The sequence below is a fragment of the Rattus norvegicus genome, chromosome 5, assembly GCF_036323735.1.
Source record: "Rattus norvegicus strain BN/NHsdMcwi chromosome 5, GRCr8, whole genome shotgun sequence".
NCBI lineage: Eukaryota > Metazoa > Chordata > Mammalia > Rodentia > Muridae > Rattus > Rattus norvegicus.
The window spans coordinates 171,982,938-172,001,813 of record NC_086023.1 but is presented as its reverse complement, the minus strand read 5'-3'; the positions used below and the strand labels follow the sequence as shown (position 1 = coordinate 172,001,813).

General features: G+C 46.4%; 1 protein-coding gene across 7 annotated transcripts; it reads right to left on the bottom strand.

Annotated features, from left to right (window-relative positions):
- Positions 1-440: 440 nt before the first annotated feature.
- On the bottom strand, positions 441-18,114 carry C5h1orf159 (similar to human chromosome 1 open reading frame 159). 7 transcript variants are annotated; one of them, XM_063287841.1, is made up of 11 exons: positions 17,867-18,108; positions 13,104-13,215; positions 11,192-11,387; positions 10,498-10,591; positions 8,318-8,393; positions 5,283-5,378; positions 4,958-5,023; positions 3,746-3,880; positions 3,397-3,422; positions 3,274-3,304; positions 441-1,436 (listed from the first exon to the last, which is right to left on the bottom strand). In XM_063287841.1, the coding sequence occupies exons 4-11, from the start codon at positions 10,567-10,569 to the stop codon at positions 1,339-1,341; spliced, it is 600 nt and encodes a 199-aa protein (XP_063143911.1). In that variant the 5' UTR covers positions 10,570-10,591; positions 11,192-11,387; positions 13,104-13,215; positions 17,867-18,108; the 3' UTR covers positions 441-1,338. The 7 variants fall into 7 exon arrangements, with proteins under 7 accessions (XP_063143911.1, XP_063143912.1, XP_008762586.2 ...); XM_063287842.1 differs by lacking the exon at positions 11,192-11,387 and adding an exon at positions 10,116-10,299 and having other exon boundaries at positions 17,867-18,107; XM_008764364.4 differs by lacking the exon at positions 11,192-11,387 and having other exon boundaries at positions 17,867-18,106.
- Between the last annotated feature and the right edge of the window lie 762 nt (positions 18,115-18,876).

The window sequence follows — 18,876 nt, the reverse complement described above, 5'->3', positions numbered from 1 at the left end:
ACATCTACACATCTACAGAGGATTGGAGTGGAACCACTAAGATGGACTCAGGTGGCCAGGTAGGGGCTTCTACTTTCCCCAAGGGTGAGTTAGATCCATAAACTGTCAGTGGCCCCCTCAAAACCCAGTGATCTCGTCCTATCTGAAGAACCATGCCATACTTGATTGGCAACTTCTACCTCAAGTCCTAAGGAGCCGGGTCATCTCTTCACGCCCAACAGTATCCTGAAATGGGAGAAGCCACGTGTGGAACAGGTTCTGGCCAAGGAAAGAGAAGGGGTGGTTTGTGCTGTACTGCCAGTCCCACTAGACAGCAGCAGGTCTGGATCCTGCTGAGGGATCCTCCTCCCCTCCCTGCCTCCTGTCCCCTGAACATGGCAATGGGGTAGCTAGCCCACACACTGAATAGATGACCCTTGGGATAATAAAGCTAGAGGAGAGAAGATCTAGTCTAATTTAATTGGTCCAACTTTAAATTGCTGCTGCTACCTGAGCCACTGGTTTAAGTCTGGGAAAACAAACTCACAACACTGTGAGGAACATCAGATGTGTGCCTGATGCTGAAGAAGATGCTAGACACCTTTGGACCACACATGGAGGGTGGCTTGCACTGTCTTCTACAGGAGCACATGACCAATGCCACCAGCCACACTAGCAGATCACAGACATAGCTTCTGGAGTCTTGGAACAGCAAAGACAGGACTGCTGACCAGCATGATCTCGCAAGCCCAATGGGACAAGTGATCTGAAGTGTTCAGAGATGGAGACCCCATGGGTAAACATTTTACTTTGAGTGCCCAGCCTGAAAGGTGCCTGGATGGAAGTCTGACCTTGGGAGACAAGGTTCTGATGGCTTCTGGAATCAGAAAACCCAGGACACTCAATTCTGCAACTCTGAGAAATATGTGCCTTGAGAGGCCAGCAGTTAAGTAGCAGCTGACACTAGAGCAACCTATGGCTGGTACCAGTTTCCAGGCTGTGTTTTCTCCACTGTTGGGACCTTGGTTTCACTCTTCTTAGCTGGGTGGTGAAGGAGAGATGCTGTCTGCTATGAGTTCCAGTGGGTGGGCTCCAGAAGTTTTGATCATTTGAATCAGGCCTGTGTTACGGCTGTTACAGATGCTGTTACTCCTAAGGGGCACAGACCCCACATGACTTGCTCTTGAGTCCTCAGGTCTCACAGATGTTACTCCTGTTAAACCACACAGTGAAGATCTCCTGGCATGGAGGGTAGCATCCCCCAGCATTTGTACGTGTCTGTCCTTGGGAGACAATTCTGGCATATCTTAAGCCCCAGGCCTCCACTGCTGTATTGTGACATCTCAGTTGACCTCTACGTCAGACGTTGCTGATGTGGGCCTCTACTGTGGAGAAGGCAGAAGGATCCCTATTCTTTTCTGGGTGCTGCTCACGCCTGATGTATCTTGGCTTTCTCACTGAAACGGGGTCAAAGACAAGCTGAGTGAGAGATAGGTAAGTTTAGGTCTTTGCCTGTACTGTTGGCTCTCAGGAGCATATTGAACAGCCACAGGGCACAAAAGCCCATATATGGTATTTATTCTACCAAGAAACAGGCTCCACTTGCACAACAGCAATTTCTTCTAATGGAGGCTCCCGTAAGCTCAAGTATTTCCTATTAGACCCCCACCCCCACCTCACCCAGACCCCATTCCCCTGGGCCTGTATTAGAGCCCAGTTATTCCTCAAGACAAAAGCACAGATCACACTTGCATGTTGTGGTTTGCCCTGAAGTTATCTGTATTTTGATGCTAATTCCACTGCCCCAAGGACAGAGGTGACTTCACCAGAACCACCTCCCCATTGAATTTGTAAAGTACAGGTGAAGGGCAGGTACAGGATAGAAGGAGGCCTGACGTTGGAGGAGAAGGAAGGATGGGCAGGAGAGAAGTTTGAAAGAAGAGGAGGAGAGAGGAATAGACAGGAGAGAGGAAAGGGGGAAAAGCCATGACAGGTGATGTTAAGATTCTGCTCTGTGTATTTACAGGTTGTTATTAGTGTTCTCAAGGAATGGATGGTACCAGGCTTTGCATGTTTAAGTGGGCAATTATATCTTATCAATTGGATCTAAGATTATTGTGTTGTGTGTTCTTTTAAGTGACGGTTTGAGTGTAGGAAAGTGTGCGGCTGGGATGTGTTTCCGCCAAGATATCTAGCAGATACCTTGGGCACCGTGGTGCAGACCTAGCGGGATAAAAGACAACCGTACCTTTTTATTTTTATATTTTTACAACAACACTTGCATTATGCACTACATGGGAGTTAGACCTTTGAAGACAGGTCTGCACCCTGAGCTTTGAAGACCATGAACATAACCTTTATTTGAAAAAAGGTCTGTGCAGATTCTATTAGGATAGGAGGTGAGATCACTCTAGATTAAAAAGGTAGGCTTTGAACCCAATGACTAGTAACCTCTTCAGAGGGAAAGAGAGACATGACATGTCTGATGTGGACACAAGCCACAGGAGGAATGAGATACTAGGAGCTGGAAGAAACACCAGGGATTCCCCATCTATCAGGCCTTGAAATGCATCTCTCTCACCCCAACATCTTGATTTCTAATGTCTGGCTCCGAGAACTATCAAGGGATATGGTTTCATTACAGTGGCCAGGGTGTGTATTTTGCTGCATAGTCACTAACTATAGTGCCACAGGTCCTAACAACACCTGTAAAGTCCTCAGGGACAAGGCTGCTTTGGAGAACTTGAGACAGGTATTAATGGGAACAAGGTATGTCTAACTTCATCAAGAATCTACTTATCTTCAACAGAAAGAAACAGTGTCACTGGTTCTCTATTCTGGACCACTGCACAAGGAAGACAATGGGATGGGGAAGAAGTTAAGGAAAACTGCTCCGGGGCTTGTAGCTGTGGAACCTCTGCTCATGGCCTCTTCTATACACTGGTTTACAAACACTCAGATAGGCCCACCAGGGAAAAGCTCTAGAACTAACCTTTCCCTTACAGCTCTCAAGAAGAGCTAGACTTGGACAAGGCTAGAGAAGAAGCAGGGAGTCTGGCCCTATGCTGAGAAGACAGCATGAAAACCATGTGGGTTGGTAAGAAAGAAGAGTAGAGCCTGCTGAATGCCTGTCCTTTCCCTGCCTTATGGGGCAGTCCACTTAGCATATGTGAAGGTAGGTCAGGTCCCAGAGAGGGACCTTTATATGAGGGGATAAAAGCATAGAATAGGCTTTGCAGATAGCCCACAGTAAGACCCTTCCACCCAACTCCCATAACATGCTGCAGCCTGTACCTGAAGACTGTGGCAGGGGGACCATTGCAGCCTTGAAAAGAGAAAGGCAGAGTGAGACTTGGATGGCCTGGCACAGGTACACACACAACCCAGGTTCTCAGCCTAGTTGGATAGGTTACTTACTGTTTCACCAGGCTGCAGGACAGGGGCTGGGGAAGAAAATGGAGTGTCACACTGCTGCCCAGCAGCTGCCTCAGCTCTGAGTGCCCAGAGCACCCTGAGCCTGGGCAGCTGCTCAGCCACATTTCTTACCTGGGGAACTCTAAGCAGCAGGGCCCAGCCTCACATGCTCAGCTATAATAGCATCCAAAGGCACTCTGTTGATGAGCGTAAGCACAGTGGTATCCGGACACAGTGAGGTTCCTGTGCCTGCTCTGTACCTGTTGGGGACCCCCTAAGCCCTGAGTGGGTCAGACTCTGGGTAGTACCTGTGAAGCTAGGCAGGTAGAAATTCAGCCATAGTGGGAAGTACCTCTGTCTCTCCTGTAGAAAACTTCCGGGAGCTTACTGGAGCGCTTGAGGTAGAAGAACCCAGCCACAGAGAGGATGAGGCCTGTGCTGATGAAGAGTGTCCCCAGGAAGAGGGAAGCTGCCACATGAGGACCCCCTGCAGACAAACCAACAGCTGCCAGGAGAGCCTGGGTTTGGGGAGTGGATATCCAGAGCTTCTTGCTTAACCCCTGGGGCTCACCATTTCCCAAACGTACCTGAGCCCCTACTAGGTGCCAGCCACAGGTCAGAGTCAGGGCTCTGCACTCAGCCTCCTTCATGAGCCCAACACATCTAGCCACAAAACGAGGGGCATCATATTGCCCACTCTCTCCTGGCCCGGGATAATTTCAGGGTCCAGAATTATCAGGTCCTGGGCTCTCTCCACTATACTGGCCTCAGCCTCTTGGAGTGACAGTCAAAGTCTCTAGCCTTGCCAGCAGGCACTTCTACTGTACCTGCTTTCTGATACATACAGTTGCCTTCTGCTCATCTCCATTTGTTTGGGGTTAAGACTAGGGGGTTGGCAGTGGACAGAACAACTGCCAGCTACGGGAAGTGCTACCCATTACTGTTGAAGGATATGAGCCCAGGTTGGAGTCCCTAAAGTGACTCAGTCTCAGAAGAGGCAGTCTCCTACTGGAGCTCAGTCTGGCTCCTCTGCCTCAGACATAGTCTCTCCAACAGCACCAGGCCCACACCCTTCTCTTGCCTGCCTGATCACACTGTTAACCGGACCCGTCCCTTCACCCTTTACTTCTTAGGCCTTCATTTAAGGTAAGCTTGAAGGCTCTGGAGATACAAGCATCAGGTGATAGGACATGCCCCTTCCTTGAACACAGATCAGGAGGCATGGCCTATGTGTTTACAGTCTCCTCTGAGGCCTACATGCTACAAGAGCAAGTTGGGATGGGGCAATGCAATCCTCAGGGCCTGGGGGTCACAGTGGACATGGAATGAGGCCAAGGCTAAGCACAAGTGGGTAGCAGTGAGGGCTGCTATTAAATAACTGAAACTCTTTGGAAACCACGAAGCGTCTTCCTCCCATGGCATCCCAGCACATGCCCATGCTCACACTAAACGACCCCAGCCACAGGGGATGCTAGACTAGTACTAACTCTGACGATGTGCCCCAGCTCCAGCCCCAGGTCACAGCCACAGCCACAGTTCTGGACTTATTAGCTAAGAGACTTACCAAAATGTGGCTGTCCAGGTGTCCCTGTGCTTCTGTTCATGGGAAACTGCATGCCCCGGCCAGTGACTGTGGGAGAGCAGAACTGAGGGAAGGCCTGGGCCATGCCTGGGACCCTCCCGAGGCCTCCACATATAGTTCTAAAGGGACATCTTAGTTAGAGATGAGAAAGCAAGGAGCAGTTCACTCCTACAGCTATCCTCAGTAAACAGAAAACTCAGGGAGGGATCGAAGGGGCTGCTCAGTTCCCTTGGTTTCTCCCCAAATTGGACAGGAAGACCCCTGTGAAGTATGGGGGAACTGGGACAGATAGCTGGAGAAGACATACGAATTCTGCACTCAGAGCCATTGTATGTCGGGAGGGTCCCATTCCAGCACCGAACACAGCTAGCACTCCCATCTGCATTCCAGTGCCTGTAGCAACCTGCACCAGGAGACAGAATTTTTCAGCCAAAGTAAGTCAAGGTCATCTCATTGTCTTCTGTAAGCTTTTCTGTATTGTGAATGGGTAATTTTCAACTCAAAAACACTAACATGTTGTGGAAGTCTGTGAAGGCACAAGCTCCAATTCTAGAAAAAGAAGTAAACTCAGCAGGAAGCATACTGCTGTCAACCAAGTTCCTGCGGATGCTGTCACTAAGCCGTTTATTTTATTGGATACCTCAGGAGACTATTTAAAAGTGCTGGGGAAGGAAACCTAAAATAGGTCCTATCTGAAGATCTTGACTATCCACCAGAACCACTTCCTCCAGGATATAAGGTAGCTGCCTACCTTGTATCAGTGTAGCCCTTACTTGGGTCTCTACATGGGGCAGGTGTACATAGGTTTGTTTGCTGTCCCTGTGCCATTTCCCAGGGTCTCTGTAGCAGGATCGAGCCAAATTTCTATCCCAGATTGGTACTGACCAAAGCTAAACCTTCATGCTTGGAGTGACCCAGCCTGCACTGGCCAGTGATTTGTGGATAGCTGTTTCCCCTCAGGTGAGGGCATCCTGAAGACTGTCTTTGCCTTTACTTCTAACATTTCCAATCAAGAAATGAGCAGACATGTTCTATATATGTTGCCTGGGTACTAGAAGCCAAAGCTGGATATTGAGCAGTATACAGAGCTAAACCATGGGTCACTGAACCTTAATAATGAATGTTACCATGTCTGGTCTCAACAGATGGGTTGAGATAAGACAGAAGCCTTTCTGTGGTGGCAGACATAGTGTCAAGAACAATGGATAAGTCTAAGAGGGACATCAGCCCATTCTAGCTCTAACAATGCTGTGGGCAAATGACCAGACAGGAACAAAGTCCAACTGCTCAGTTCTACTTGTGTGGAAGAGTCCTGCTCAAACATGGAATCTTTTTTTTTTCCTTTTTTTTTTTTTTTCGGAGCTGGGGACCGAACCCAGGGCCTTGCGCTTGCTAGGCAAGCGCTCTACCACTGAGCTAAATCCTCAACCCCTCAAACATGGAATCTTAAACGAGAAATAGGTTTCCTACAGTGGTCTAACTTCCCTCCGTTCAGCAATTCAAGGCATGAGTAGATCTCATTGGAGGTAAGTATGTCTACTAAAGGCAAGACCAAGGAACATGGAGTCCTCAGTATAAAACCTAGTACAAAAAGTGAGATTCTCAGCAGGTGTGGTAGTGCATGCCTTCAATTCCAGCCCTTGGGAGACAAAGGCAGGTGGTCCTCTAGGAGATCCAGGCCAATCAGATCTACAGAGTAAGAATTAGTGGCAAAAAACAAAACAAACAAAAACGTGAGATCATCTCTAGAATCATCCCTTTTATTAATTTCCTGTGTTGAGATGCAGCTGACTCGATCAAGGGCTGCTGCTGGATTGCTAAACTATATTTTTGGAAGAGGGTGGCCAGAGTCATGTGGAAGCCCTGAAGGTTCCTGTACACAAACTTGGTTATCTTCATTTCTGTACCTATGCCCAGAGACACCTTGGACTTTAAAAAAGAAACCCAGGAAAGTTTAACTGCTGGAACTTTAGGTTAGAGGGCTAATGAAGGCCCTTGGCATCCTCACATTTTCTCTGCTTACCCCAGAACAATGTCCTTTTCCCTTTGTAACTACACTCATCCTTGACCCCTACTCCACTCCAGCCTCAACATTTTGTCCAAGTCCTGCTCTCATAACACCTGACCAACGCTTTGAGGTGCTTGCTTCCCTGAGTAGTTCCTCTGGGTTTGTGTAGTTTTGAGTGTAATGGAACTGAGGACGGGTGCCAAGGAGTGCCCCTGGACAGATAAAGGGATAGGTCTGGGTCATTCTAGTCTAAAACAAGCAACAGCCCACAGTCCTGCCTCAGGACAGGTAAGACAGTGGGTGGCCTTGACACCTTGCTTGGGTCTTCCTCTCCTGGATGTCCCTATTCAATTTCTCTCTCCAGCTCTGACCTTCCAAGAATCTTTTGTGATTCAGGAACTTCACCTTTGGTGTGCTGACATTAAGGCTGGATCATCCTCTGTAGTGGAGTTATCCTGTAGCCTCTGGCCACAGCACTCTGGCCTCCACCTCCAGAAGCATCATCCTGAACTCATTTAGTACAAGCTGTGATGATCAAAAATGACTTCCAACATTCCTAGATATTCCAGGGTCAAAATATCTCATGAGGTGTTGGAGAGATGGCTGGGCAGTTAAGTGCACTTGCTATTCCTAAAGAAAACCCGGGTTTGGTTCCTAGCATCCACGTGGAGTCACACGGTCATCCATAACTTACGTTCTAGAAGATCTTATACCTTCTTCTGGCTTTTGAAAATACCAGGTATGCATGTGGTGCACATACATACATTCATACTTATGTTTGTACATATGTGTACACACACACACACACACACAGACACACACAGACACACAGACACACACACACACACACACACACACACACACACACACACACACTCACACATAAAGTAAAAATACATAAATCTTTAAAAAAAAGATACCCCTAAAAGCTGCTGAGTTCTTGGAAGCACTGTCCTGGCTTAGTCTCCTCTGAGCCTTCTCCTCCCTGTGCCTTAGCCTGTTACAGAACAAGAGTACCCCACAGGGTCCTTGCATGGAGTAGACAAAGGTGTGGTTACATTGCTCAAGGAGAGTGCCCAGGTAAGTAGGCCTTCTTTTTTTTTTTTTTTTTTTTTTTTCTTTTTTCTTTTTTTCGGAGCTGGGGACCGAACCCAGGGCCTTGAGCTTGCTAGGCAAGCGCTCTACCACTGGGCTAAATCCCCAACCCCCGTAGGTAGGCCTTCTTTGCACAATGTCACCCCAAGTTCTTCCATCCCCCCAGCTGTCTTATCACTGAGGAGTAAGAACACCCAGGAATGCTGGTGGAGTGGTGAATGGTCGGCAATGTTGCTTACCTGGGCCACAGAGACCTGTACCTAGGCAGGTAGCATTGACGTCTACCACATCCATACAACACTCAGGTTGCTGGGCCTAGAGGAGAGACATCAGTGAGACAGGTTGGTAAGTACCTAGCTCATGTCAAGGACTGCATTGGTCTTAACAGGGCCTTATCTGTCTCATCACCCGCAACCCCTAAACTCTCTAGGGTCAAGTGACATCTCGTCAATAAGTGAGTATTCCTACTCTACTCCTACTGAAGCCTGTGTTGGCAGAGCTCAGGGAAAACTCCAGCCCTAGACAGAGATAAAACCTGGGAGTTACTAGTACAAACAGGTTGGGGTTACCTACATACCTATCTACAAGTCTCTGAACTACATTGCTGTCACGTCATATGAACCACTATCCAACAGGTCCTTCTCCCACTGGCTGCAGGTCTAGACTGTGCAAAGTCTATGACCAGTGAACATTTGATAACTGAATGAGCCACCAAGTACAAGGCTAGAATCTGACCAGGTATTTCCAACACCAGCTACCCAGTCTCCCAAAGGCCTGCAAGGGTACAAACTAATGAATTTATATAAGCGGGCCTAGGGCCTGGGTCTTGGACAGCCTGGCATACTGTGGCACAGAACAAACAGCCCTAAAATAGAATATTTAGACATAGTAAAGAGCTCAGAAGAAAGTCTTTGACTATCTCCTGCCCTTTACCTGCAAGGACAGGCTAAGGCCCTCATAGTGGTGCCCTCCCTTATTGATAGGGCAACCCCTGGTCTCTGAAGCCATAGGACAAGAACCTGAACAGCAGCCTCGTTAGGTCCCTAGTCAACGGCCAGATCATACCCTCTGTCCATCCCTAGTCAACGGCCAGATCATACCATCTGTCCAATCACACTTTCTTAGAAATATCCCTCTTCCCCAAACCCCAACATAAATATACAGGTGTCTCTATTTCTTTATAGAAGCTTTCAAGAAATGTAAAACTTACATTGTTTGCCTTTTCTTTATTTTTTAATTTCTAAATTTTATTTATTATTATTGTTTTATTTTGAGGCAGGATTTCTTTCATTATATAGCTTTGGCTGGCCTGGAACTCACTGTGTAGGCCAGGGTGGCCTCAAACTCATCCATCTGCCTCTGTCTACTGAGTGCTAAGATTAAAGACGTATGCCATGATACTCAAGATGTTTCACTTTTTATTATTGTTGTATATGTGAGTAGAGGCATATGTGAGTAGAGGCATGCACATGGAGGTCAGAGGACAACTTCTGGGAATCCTTTAACTGTGGGTTCCAGGGACCAAACTCATCAGGCTTGGCAGCATGTGCCCTTACCTGCAGAGGCATCCTGTTGACCCTGTTTAGTTTTGTTTTTAAGACAAGGTTCCAGTCAGGTGCTGGCATGTCTTTAAATCCCAATACTCCAGATCTCTGAGTTTGAGGCTAGCCTGGTCTACAGAGCAAGTTTCTGGACAGAGAAACCCTATCTCAAAAGAAAAAAAAGAAAAGAAAGAAAAAAAAGACAGACAGACAAGGATCCATTATGTAGGCCAGTCCTACTGTCTCAGACTCCTGTGGAATAGGATTACAGGTTTGTATGACCACGCCTGGCACGTCTGTTTTTGTGACCTGAGGGTAACTGGGACACAGCATGGGAAAGATCAAGGCCCAGTGCACCAGTCATCCCTTTCATTACCCTTGGCCAAGTCAGCAAGGGATTCCCTATACCATCACCCCAAACAGTGAGGCCGCCATCCTGCCTGGCTTGGGAAGCAGAATAATAAATGGCACCCCCATTGAAGATACCAAAGCTCACCCCACAGGCGTGTCACTGGTTCTGTTCAACTACTTCTGGTGGGAGCTAAGATGCTTGACCATGTGTGCCTACCAGTCCTGAGCTCTGCTGAGTTAGCAACTGAGAGCGGCAGCTCTGAGGGTGATCAGATTCTGCAGAGACTGTAAGTCAGGTATAGCAGCAGGTAGGTCTGCCAAAGAATCTTCTAGAAAGCAGAACAAAACAGGTGACAGGTAGATTCCAGGTATCTCTAATCTAACCCTAGCAGTAGACTCCAAGGGGATTCTACCTGGGTTAGGCTAACATCAGCAAAACCTAAGTTCAAAGACTGAAATTTTTGTGGGGTAAAGATCCATTGCCTGTGAAGAGGCTTCAGCTTGCCACTGGGTACAGGATTACCTACCTTGCTTTCTGTGGATTTGCTCATGCCTCCCACCACAAGGCCAGTCAGGAGCATGAGACACTGCAGTGCCATGCTGGGGAGCTGGCAGGGAGATCTGCAAGACAGAACAGTGTGTAAGGAGGAGGCGCTAGTAAGTGTGGGTGGGGGCTGAGAGGGACATAACTGGGAGGACAGACCAAGGCAGGGAGGGTGAGGCTTTAATGGAAAGGGTGGGGTAGTTTTCAGGGAAGGCATATGTAGTCAAAGTACAGATACCAGCTCCTCAATTAGTCAACATTGACAGGACTGGGGGGAGCTCACCGGCCTGATCACTGTAGTTTTAACTCGAAACTCAGGAACCAAGGCAGGTGGGCAAGGCCTTGATTGAGAGGGATGACCTGGTGGTGCTCCTTCTAAAAACACCATGTTCTCAGGATTTTGAAAGCCAAGACCACTATGCCTCTCATTTCCCAGGATGTAGACACACATTTCTCCTAGTGAGCTCCTAATCAGGTTAAGCACTACTAACAAGACTTGGTTTCCTTCTGGGTAGCTAGCTAGGGGTTTGGGTAAACATGGGTTCATTAGGAATTCTCAGTGATACAGTATACTGCCTTTATGACCTTGGGGAAACAGGATGTAAAACCTTGCTTGGTCCAGAGTAAAACCCAAGCCTAAAAATGTACAGGAACAAGCCAGGCATGGTGTCACACACCTTTAATCCAAGTACTCAGGAGACAGAGGCAGGATGGGAGAGATGGCTCAGCAGTTAAGAGCACTGACTGCTCTTCCAGAGGTTCTGAGTTCAATTCCCCAGCAACCACGTGGTGGCTCACAACCATCTTTAACAGGATCCCATGCCCTCTTCTGGTGTGTATGAAGACAGCTGCAGTGTACTCAAATAAATAAATCTTAAAAAAAAAAAAAAGGGGGAGACAGAGGTACCAAACAAACAAAAAGTGTAGTCACAAGAGGAAGGATCCGGAGACCAAGAAAGAGCACAATTATTGCAAGAAGATTTAAACCTTAGAACACTTGGTTCCTGCAAACTGCTACCTTTGTGCTTAAACGCTTCATTGTTAGTGTAATAGAGGAAAACTACCTACCTCAAAGCCTAGCAGTAATATCATGTGTACAGTCTTAATAATTTCTCCTATTTTTGAGATAAGGGTTTCATATATTCCTTGGCTGACTCTGAACTCAATCTGTAACAATACTAATTTTTTTAACTTTTGAAAAAATTTTACATATATGGTGTTTGTCTGCATATATGTCTGTGTACCACGACCAGGCCTGGCACCTGCAGAGGCCAGTACAGTCATCGGATCTACTGAACTGCAGCTGCAGTTGCAAGCTGCCCTGTGGGTGCTGAGAATAGAACACAGGTCCTCTGCAAGAGCAGCCAGTACTTTCAACTGCCAAAACATCTCTCTCCACCTCTCTCATCTCCTGCTTCTACCACTGAGCGCTGTGATTACAGACAGGCGATATCAAGCTCGATTTATGCAGGGTTGGGGACTGAACGCAAGGCTTTGTGCATACTAGGTAAGTAACTGAGCTACACCCATTCCTTTTAACTTTTTTCAAGAATCACTTTATTTTATGCATATGAATGTTTTAACTGTGTGTACGTAATCACATGTGTGCTTAGCGCCTGCAGAGGATAGAAAAGGGCATCAGATTCCTGGAAATGGAGTCATAGCCAATTGTGAAATAGCATGTGGTTCCTAAAAACCCAACCTGGGTCCTTTGCAAAAATAAGTGCTCTTAACCACTAAGCTATCTCCAGTCTCTCTCTCCCCAAAATCCCTTTTACAACAAACTTATGTTAACTCATAAAGTGGTACTTATAAATCAATCAGTCCAAAACAAGATTTAAGAAATATTTTTTGCCATAAAGTTATCTCTTAAAAAACAAAAAACTTGACCAGGTGGTATTGGTGTGTGACTTTAATCCCAACAGCAGGAGGCAGAAGTAGGCAGATCTCTGTGAGTTTGAGATCAGCCTGGTCTACAGAGCAAGTTCCATAACAGCCAGGGCTATATAGAGAAACCCTGTCTTGAAAAGCAAACAGATAAATAATAACAGCAACAGAAAGTCAGCAGGGTATGGTTTGGTCTACCTAGTGAGGTTCAGGCTAGCCAGAACTACATAGTGGGTTTCTCAAAAAACAAAACCTGGATGGGAGAAATGGCTGAGTGGTTAACCATTGGAACGCTGGCTGTGTTTCCAAAGGACCTAGGTTCAATTCCTATCACCCACATAGCAGATATCTTTAATTTCAATTCCAGTGGGGTAAAGCTTCTGAGGGCACTGCACGCATGTGGTACAGACATGCATGCAGCCAAAACACCCAATCACATTAAAGGAAAATAAAGAATAAAACTTTAAACAAAGTTACCTCTTAAGAGACCCAAGATGTAGCTCAGTTGGTAAAGTGCTTGTGCAGCATAAACAAAGCCCTGAGTTTTATCCATTAGCATAAGTTGGTGTGGTGGCACACGCCCCCTAATCCAAACACTTGGTAGTACACCGCTACATAGTAAATTGAAGACCAGCCTGAAATACCATGAGACCTTGTCTCAAAATAATAATGATGATGGTGATGATGATGATGATAAGTTACCTCTAGGAAGACTTTTTACTTAGCAGAGGCCATTGAAGCTTGAAATAGCAGGTAAGCTGGGCATCTCCAGTTCTGGAACAATAGTAGTCTGAGCTTCCTAGGTGGAGGAAGTCTAAGAGAATGCAGAGAAGATTCAGTTTGAGGCTAAAAATGAGGAACTACGGGTTGGGGATTTAGCTCAGTGGTAGAGCGCTTGCCTAGGAAGTGCAAGGCCCTGGGTTCGGTCCCCAGCTCCGGAAAAAAAAAGAACCAAAAAAAAAAAAAAAAAATGAGGAACTACACTCTCTGGCCTGGGGCAGTGGGGAGCCCCACTTGAGGGTTTATGGGGGTCCACATGATCCTTAGGGGTTCAGGATGATACAGGTCTAGTCCTATCAGCAGGGGAAGTGGGAATTTGTACTATAATTCACTTTATACTGGATTTAAGCCAGTACTGTCAAGGCAATGACCACTCTGCGAGGGGCAAGAGGTGGTGCTCAGGTCAGGCCTGCAGTTCTGTGAAGCCTTTCCCAGCACCTTTCTGGCACTCATTAGTACATGCTTTTTTCTTTGTTTCAGTAATGCATGCTGTCCTTGACTTAACTCTTCTTTCTAAGGTGTGAAATCTTCTTAGAGACATATTTATATTGTAGTCTGGCTGCCCGCCTCTCAACTGTAGGATGTACTCAAATTTCAACTTTCCATAGACCATATTTCTCTGCCCTGGAGGAAAACTCCCAGATGTTAAATAGACCCTTCTGCTCTCTCTCAGGTCAAGTAAAAAAGCCCAACATTTTAACCAACACTGCCATTTGTTACGTGTCAACTGTACTAAAGCATAATTTCCACACAATAACCAACCAACTTGTCTATTTAAAATAGACAAGTCAGGGGTTCTGGAAAAATATGTACCTGTGAGGCCACCACTGCAACAAAAAAAGCTACCAGTATTGGAGCCTTCTATGAGCCCTCCTTCCTCAACCTACAGCCCCAGGAAACCAAGCTGACCTTGTCACTACAAAGCAGTTATAATTTCATATTAATAGTACAGACAATATATATGGCTCCTTTCATTCAGCACTGAGGATCTCTAAGTGTACTTGGTTATGTGCTCTGTTCATTACTATGTGATTGTGAGGAGGCTATACCTCATTTCCTTTACCTATTAACTGCTCACAGGTTCCTGGGCTGATTCTACTACTTTGGAAATCATGGGGCCTTGAGGACCTTATGTGAATCTGTATTTCTATTTCTATTTCCCATAGGTAAATACCAAGGAACTTGTGCTGGATCAGAGAGGTATGTTTAGCCTGTCACACTTTTAGGAGTACTTCTTTACTTCCCCACCAGTAGAGCAGAAGAGCTCAAAGGTGTTACACCCTCACCATTGTCTGGTGGGCACCTAGTGGTATCTTAGGTTATAAGCATTCATGACTAGCAATGGTTGGCATCTTTTCATGATGTTCTTATCACATGTGGGTCCTATTGAACTGTCTTTTCTCATCTTTTATGTGTTTTAATTGTATTATCTTCCAATGAGATATGGTGGTTCTGTAACAGGTGCTTATTCACTGCGTGTGTCTGTGTGTGTGCATGAGTATGCACATACATGCCATGAAATGCGTGCTGTAGCATGTATGTGGAGATCAGAGAACAGTTAGTTCTCTTCTTTTACCATGTAGGTTCCAGAGATCAAATTCAGGTTGTCAGCCTTGGCTGTAAACCCTTTTACCTACTCCGCCATTCCACTGGTTTAGTCATTATGAATAAAATTTTTAAAGTTTTGATTATTTGTTTGTTATATATACGCACCTGCTGTGCCATGCATGGAGGTCAGAGGACAACCTGTGTGAGTCAGTTCTCTCACTATGTGGGTCCTATAGATACTTTTCTGTTGTGTGCAGTGTATATGCCAGAAGTCAGCATTAATTACTCTCCACTTTATTTTGGTATTTTGTGTGGTGCATGTGTGTGTACATGTGTATGGATTCACTCTCATGGCTCATGGGGTGCTCAGAGAGAGACATATCTTCCTCTATCACTCTCCACCATTTTTTTGTTTTGGAGACACAACAAAACTAGAACTAGTTGTGAAGGTCATCTGGCCTCGAACTCACAGAAATTCCCCTGCCTCTACTTCTCGGATGCTGGAATTAAAGGTGGGTCACTATGCTCAGCCCTCCACTATATTTTATATTAGGTAGCTACACAAGGATTAGTAGCCTTGGATGCCATTGAAGATAGGTCTCTCCCTGATATTGGTTGGGCACCACCTCTTATTTCCCTGGTAACACTACAAAGGAAAATATCCTAAATGCCCCCTTAAGCATGCAGGTCAAAAGAATGGAATACTTCTGGCCCTGGATAGTGACATAACATACTGGCATGTGCCAAAGATTAAAATGTTACATACTATTGTATTCTCTCTTAAAAGATAATCTAGGCCAGGCATAGTGGCACACACCTTTAATCACAGCACTTTCAAGGTCAAGGCAGAGGCAGAAAGATCTCTGTGAGTTTGAGGCCAGCTTGTCTACAAGTGAGATCCTGGCTTAACAAATAAATATAAAAAAAAATGTAAATTGATCTGGTGGTTGAAGAACTGAAAATAAGTGTGCTCAGTCCTAAATAGGACATCTATTTCAACCTTCCCCTCCCCAAGGCTTGGGGAAATTGTGGAAGAGAGGACAGAAAGAGTTTAAAAGCCATGGGATGGGGAATAATGTTGTAAACTGCTATCTTGTGAACATTATGTAACCGTTGCATATGAGCTCAATGAAGCTACGGCTACTTGTGCAAGATCAAACTATCAACAAGATCAGCTAATATTCCAGCAGACAGCGTTAACTGAATTCAACAGGTCACAAAAATAAAAATAAAAAAGCACCAAGAATGGTGGCACAGGCTTTTAATACCCCGGAGGCACAGGTTGAGGGATTCCTGAATTTGAGACCAGCCGAGGCACCGACAGAACTCAACCTTAGTCTTCTTCTGCAAGAGCAGAGAGTATTTTTAATTGCCAAGTCATCTCTCCAGTACACAGTTGGATTTTTAGAAAAGATTTAATCTTAACTAGGTAATTACAGGTTATATATTTATAAACATAAATGCAGGTGCCAGTGGAAGTCAAAAGAGGGAAATGGATCCTAAAGTTGGAGTTACAGGTGATTGTGTGACATGACTGAGACTGGAACTCAGGGTTTCTTGTTGAATACTGGTTCTTAACCACTAAGCCATCTTGCCAGCCACTGCCAGTACCACCACCACCACCACCACCACCACCACCACCACCACCACCACCACCATCTGGTTTTATTAAGACAGGGCTTTTCTCTGCAGCCCTGACTACCCTGAGGCCTGAAACTCAAGAGATTTGCCTGCCTCTGCCTCCCAAATGCTGGGAATGTGTGTCACCATTGCCTGGTAGCAGTGTTCTTTAAACGAGTTACTTTATAGATCCTAATTAACATGAGGGACAAATGCAAGCCAGTTCTGAAGGTTGTGATAGATGCTGTTAGTGGACACAAGAGCTCACCTAAGATGAGCTTAAGCCCACCAAGATAAGTGCTTGCTTTGTTTTGGGGAAGACTATTAAGGTCAGGATGTGGAAGTCAAGAAAAGAAACTATCAGTTGGGTGATGGGGCTTTTGATCCCAGCCTGGTCTACAGAGCCACCCTGTCTCAAAAAGGAAAGAAAAGGGGGTGTGGGGGGAGAGGGTGGTGGAGAAGGGAGAGAGGAGAGGGGAGAGAGGAGAAAGAAAACTTTCTGTATAATTCAGATCTGTAGTTTCTTCTACAAGCTTCTAAAAATAAAAACGGACTCAAATTATTGTCGGGCTCTTAACATAGTTACCAGACTATGTTTGTGACCTGGTTCAACCTGGTGAAGCCCATGACTTTCTTGCAGGATCTATAGTAGAGGAGAAGCAAGGTTTGTACAGCAAGGTCTCAAAATGTGAGAAAGCCCCGGATTCAAATCCTGACCCCCACCCCACCTAGGACACACATGCACACATTTAAAAAAAGGGGGGGGGGGTTGGGGATTTAGCTCAGTGGTAGAGCACTTGCCTAGCAAGCGCAAGGCCCTGGGTTCGGTCCCCAGCTCCGGGAAAAAAAAAAGTATATAAAAAAAAAAAGAACCAACCAACCAAACAAACAAACAAAAAAGCCGGGTTTTGTCTTCTTCGTACACTGCAGTAATACTAAGAAAACCCAACAAGATTACAGGCCAATAGACGCAAGTTAGAAGCTGGCAAGGGCTACGTGGCCAAACCCTTTCCCAAAACAAAAACAAAATACTGGGCTAAGTTCGACACCTTTAAATTTAATAGGCCTACTGAGTTGAGAATTCGGTAAGAATACAGTTGCGTGGAGAAACTACAAGGGCCAAAAGCCTTTTGCGGTAGGATTTGTAATACGCTGATAAGTGGTTCTCACAGCAAAGTCCTCAAGAAGACCACATCCCGTGGCAGGACCTGGACCACTTCATGACACCAACAGACCAACGGAAGTCCCTCATCTCCCACGTCCTGCTCCGCGCACCTCCGTGCTGCCTGCGGTTCATTCTTCCCTTTCAACCTCCCCTCCCTCCATCTGTCCATTCGCGCAACCACCATGCTCCACTCCCGGCTCCATCCGTACCGCCTCATCACTGACAAAATGGCAGGCAGACAGGGTGGGTACTGTCCCGCTAGGCCTTGGATGAGTCCTGGAGTCTGGGCTACCCGGAGCCTTTAACGTGTAGTTGCAGCAGCCACCTCCGTCAGACCTGGGCCTTCACTCACCACACACCAGGCAGGTTCCTCTTTCGTACCGGCCGCCTAGCGAACGCCCCGCGAGCGCCCCCTGGGACTTGTAGTCTCTCATCCTCCCACGCTCAGGCATTGGCGAGGGCTGCTTTAGGCAAAAAAACTACAACTCCTAACGGCCCCCTCGCCCAAGTGCGTTTGTCCAGGATTCTCTCCAGGCAGTTTGGCTTGCATTCGGAGTTCTGATTGGGAAATGTAGTCCAAGAGGACTTGAACCGAGGGAGGGGAAGGGAAAGAGTAGTGTGGGAGAGAAACGACTACATTCCCCAATACTCCTAGCGGCGGCCAATCATCTTAGTCCTTGTTAGGTGGCGAGCTACCAGTGCTTGACTTGATTCTAGGGTATGGGGTGTGACCTCCGCCTTCCTCGGCAGCTCTCCCTTTCAGAGGATCACAAAAGATCTATGAACTGCCCCTCAAGGCTACGGTAGCCTTTGAAATATTTGACTGGCCATAGTTTGTGATTGAGGTGGGGTAGGTGCTTTTCAAACTCATTCAGAACGTGTGGTTTGATTGGCTAGCCCCATAGCCCCATTTCAAAGTGAACACTTTCTCTCTCTCTCTCTCTCTCTCTCTCTCTCTCTCTCTCTCTCTCTCTCTCTCTCTCTCTCTCTCTCTCTTTTTTTTTTTCTTTCAGAGCTGAGGACCGAACCCAGGGCCTTGAGCTTGCTAGGCAAGCGCTCTACCACTGAGCTAAATCCCCAACCCCTGTGAACACTTATCAAGTTCAAATTAATCCTTTTGTAAAAAATCTGGGCTTTCTAATTTATCTTTGGTGTTTCTGCTCGGAGATCTGGACTCCGGTTCCTCCCAAGTGGGAGGCCACACCCACGCTAAGCTGAGCATGGAGCATCTGAGGTCACCAAGTGGAATGTTAGGAGGAGTGGCTACCTGATCACCCTGGTCTCTTTCACTTTGGAGGCCCCAGGTAGTTAGGCTTCTTCACGGAAGCTATCCTAGATGTGCCACACAAGGAGGAGGCATTG

Bases quoted from the DNA above. Each gene is read 5' to 3' on its own strand.
- C5h1orf159 (XM_006239579.5), bottom strand. The intron at 3,305-3,396 runs GTAAGTAACCTA...TCTCTTTTCAAG, and splicing joins TCCTGCAGCCTGGTGAAACA to GCTGCAATGGTCCCCCTGCC. The intron at 1,437-3,273 runs GTACAGGCTGCA...ACCCCGTTTCAG, and splicing joins CCCCCTGCCACAGTCTTCAG to TGAGAAAGCCAAGATACATC.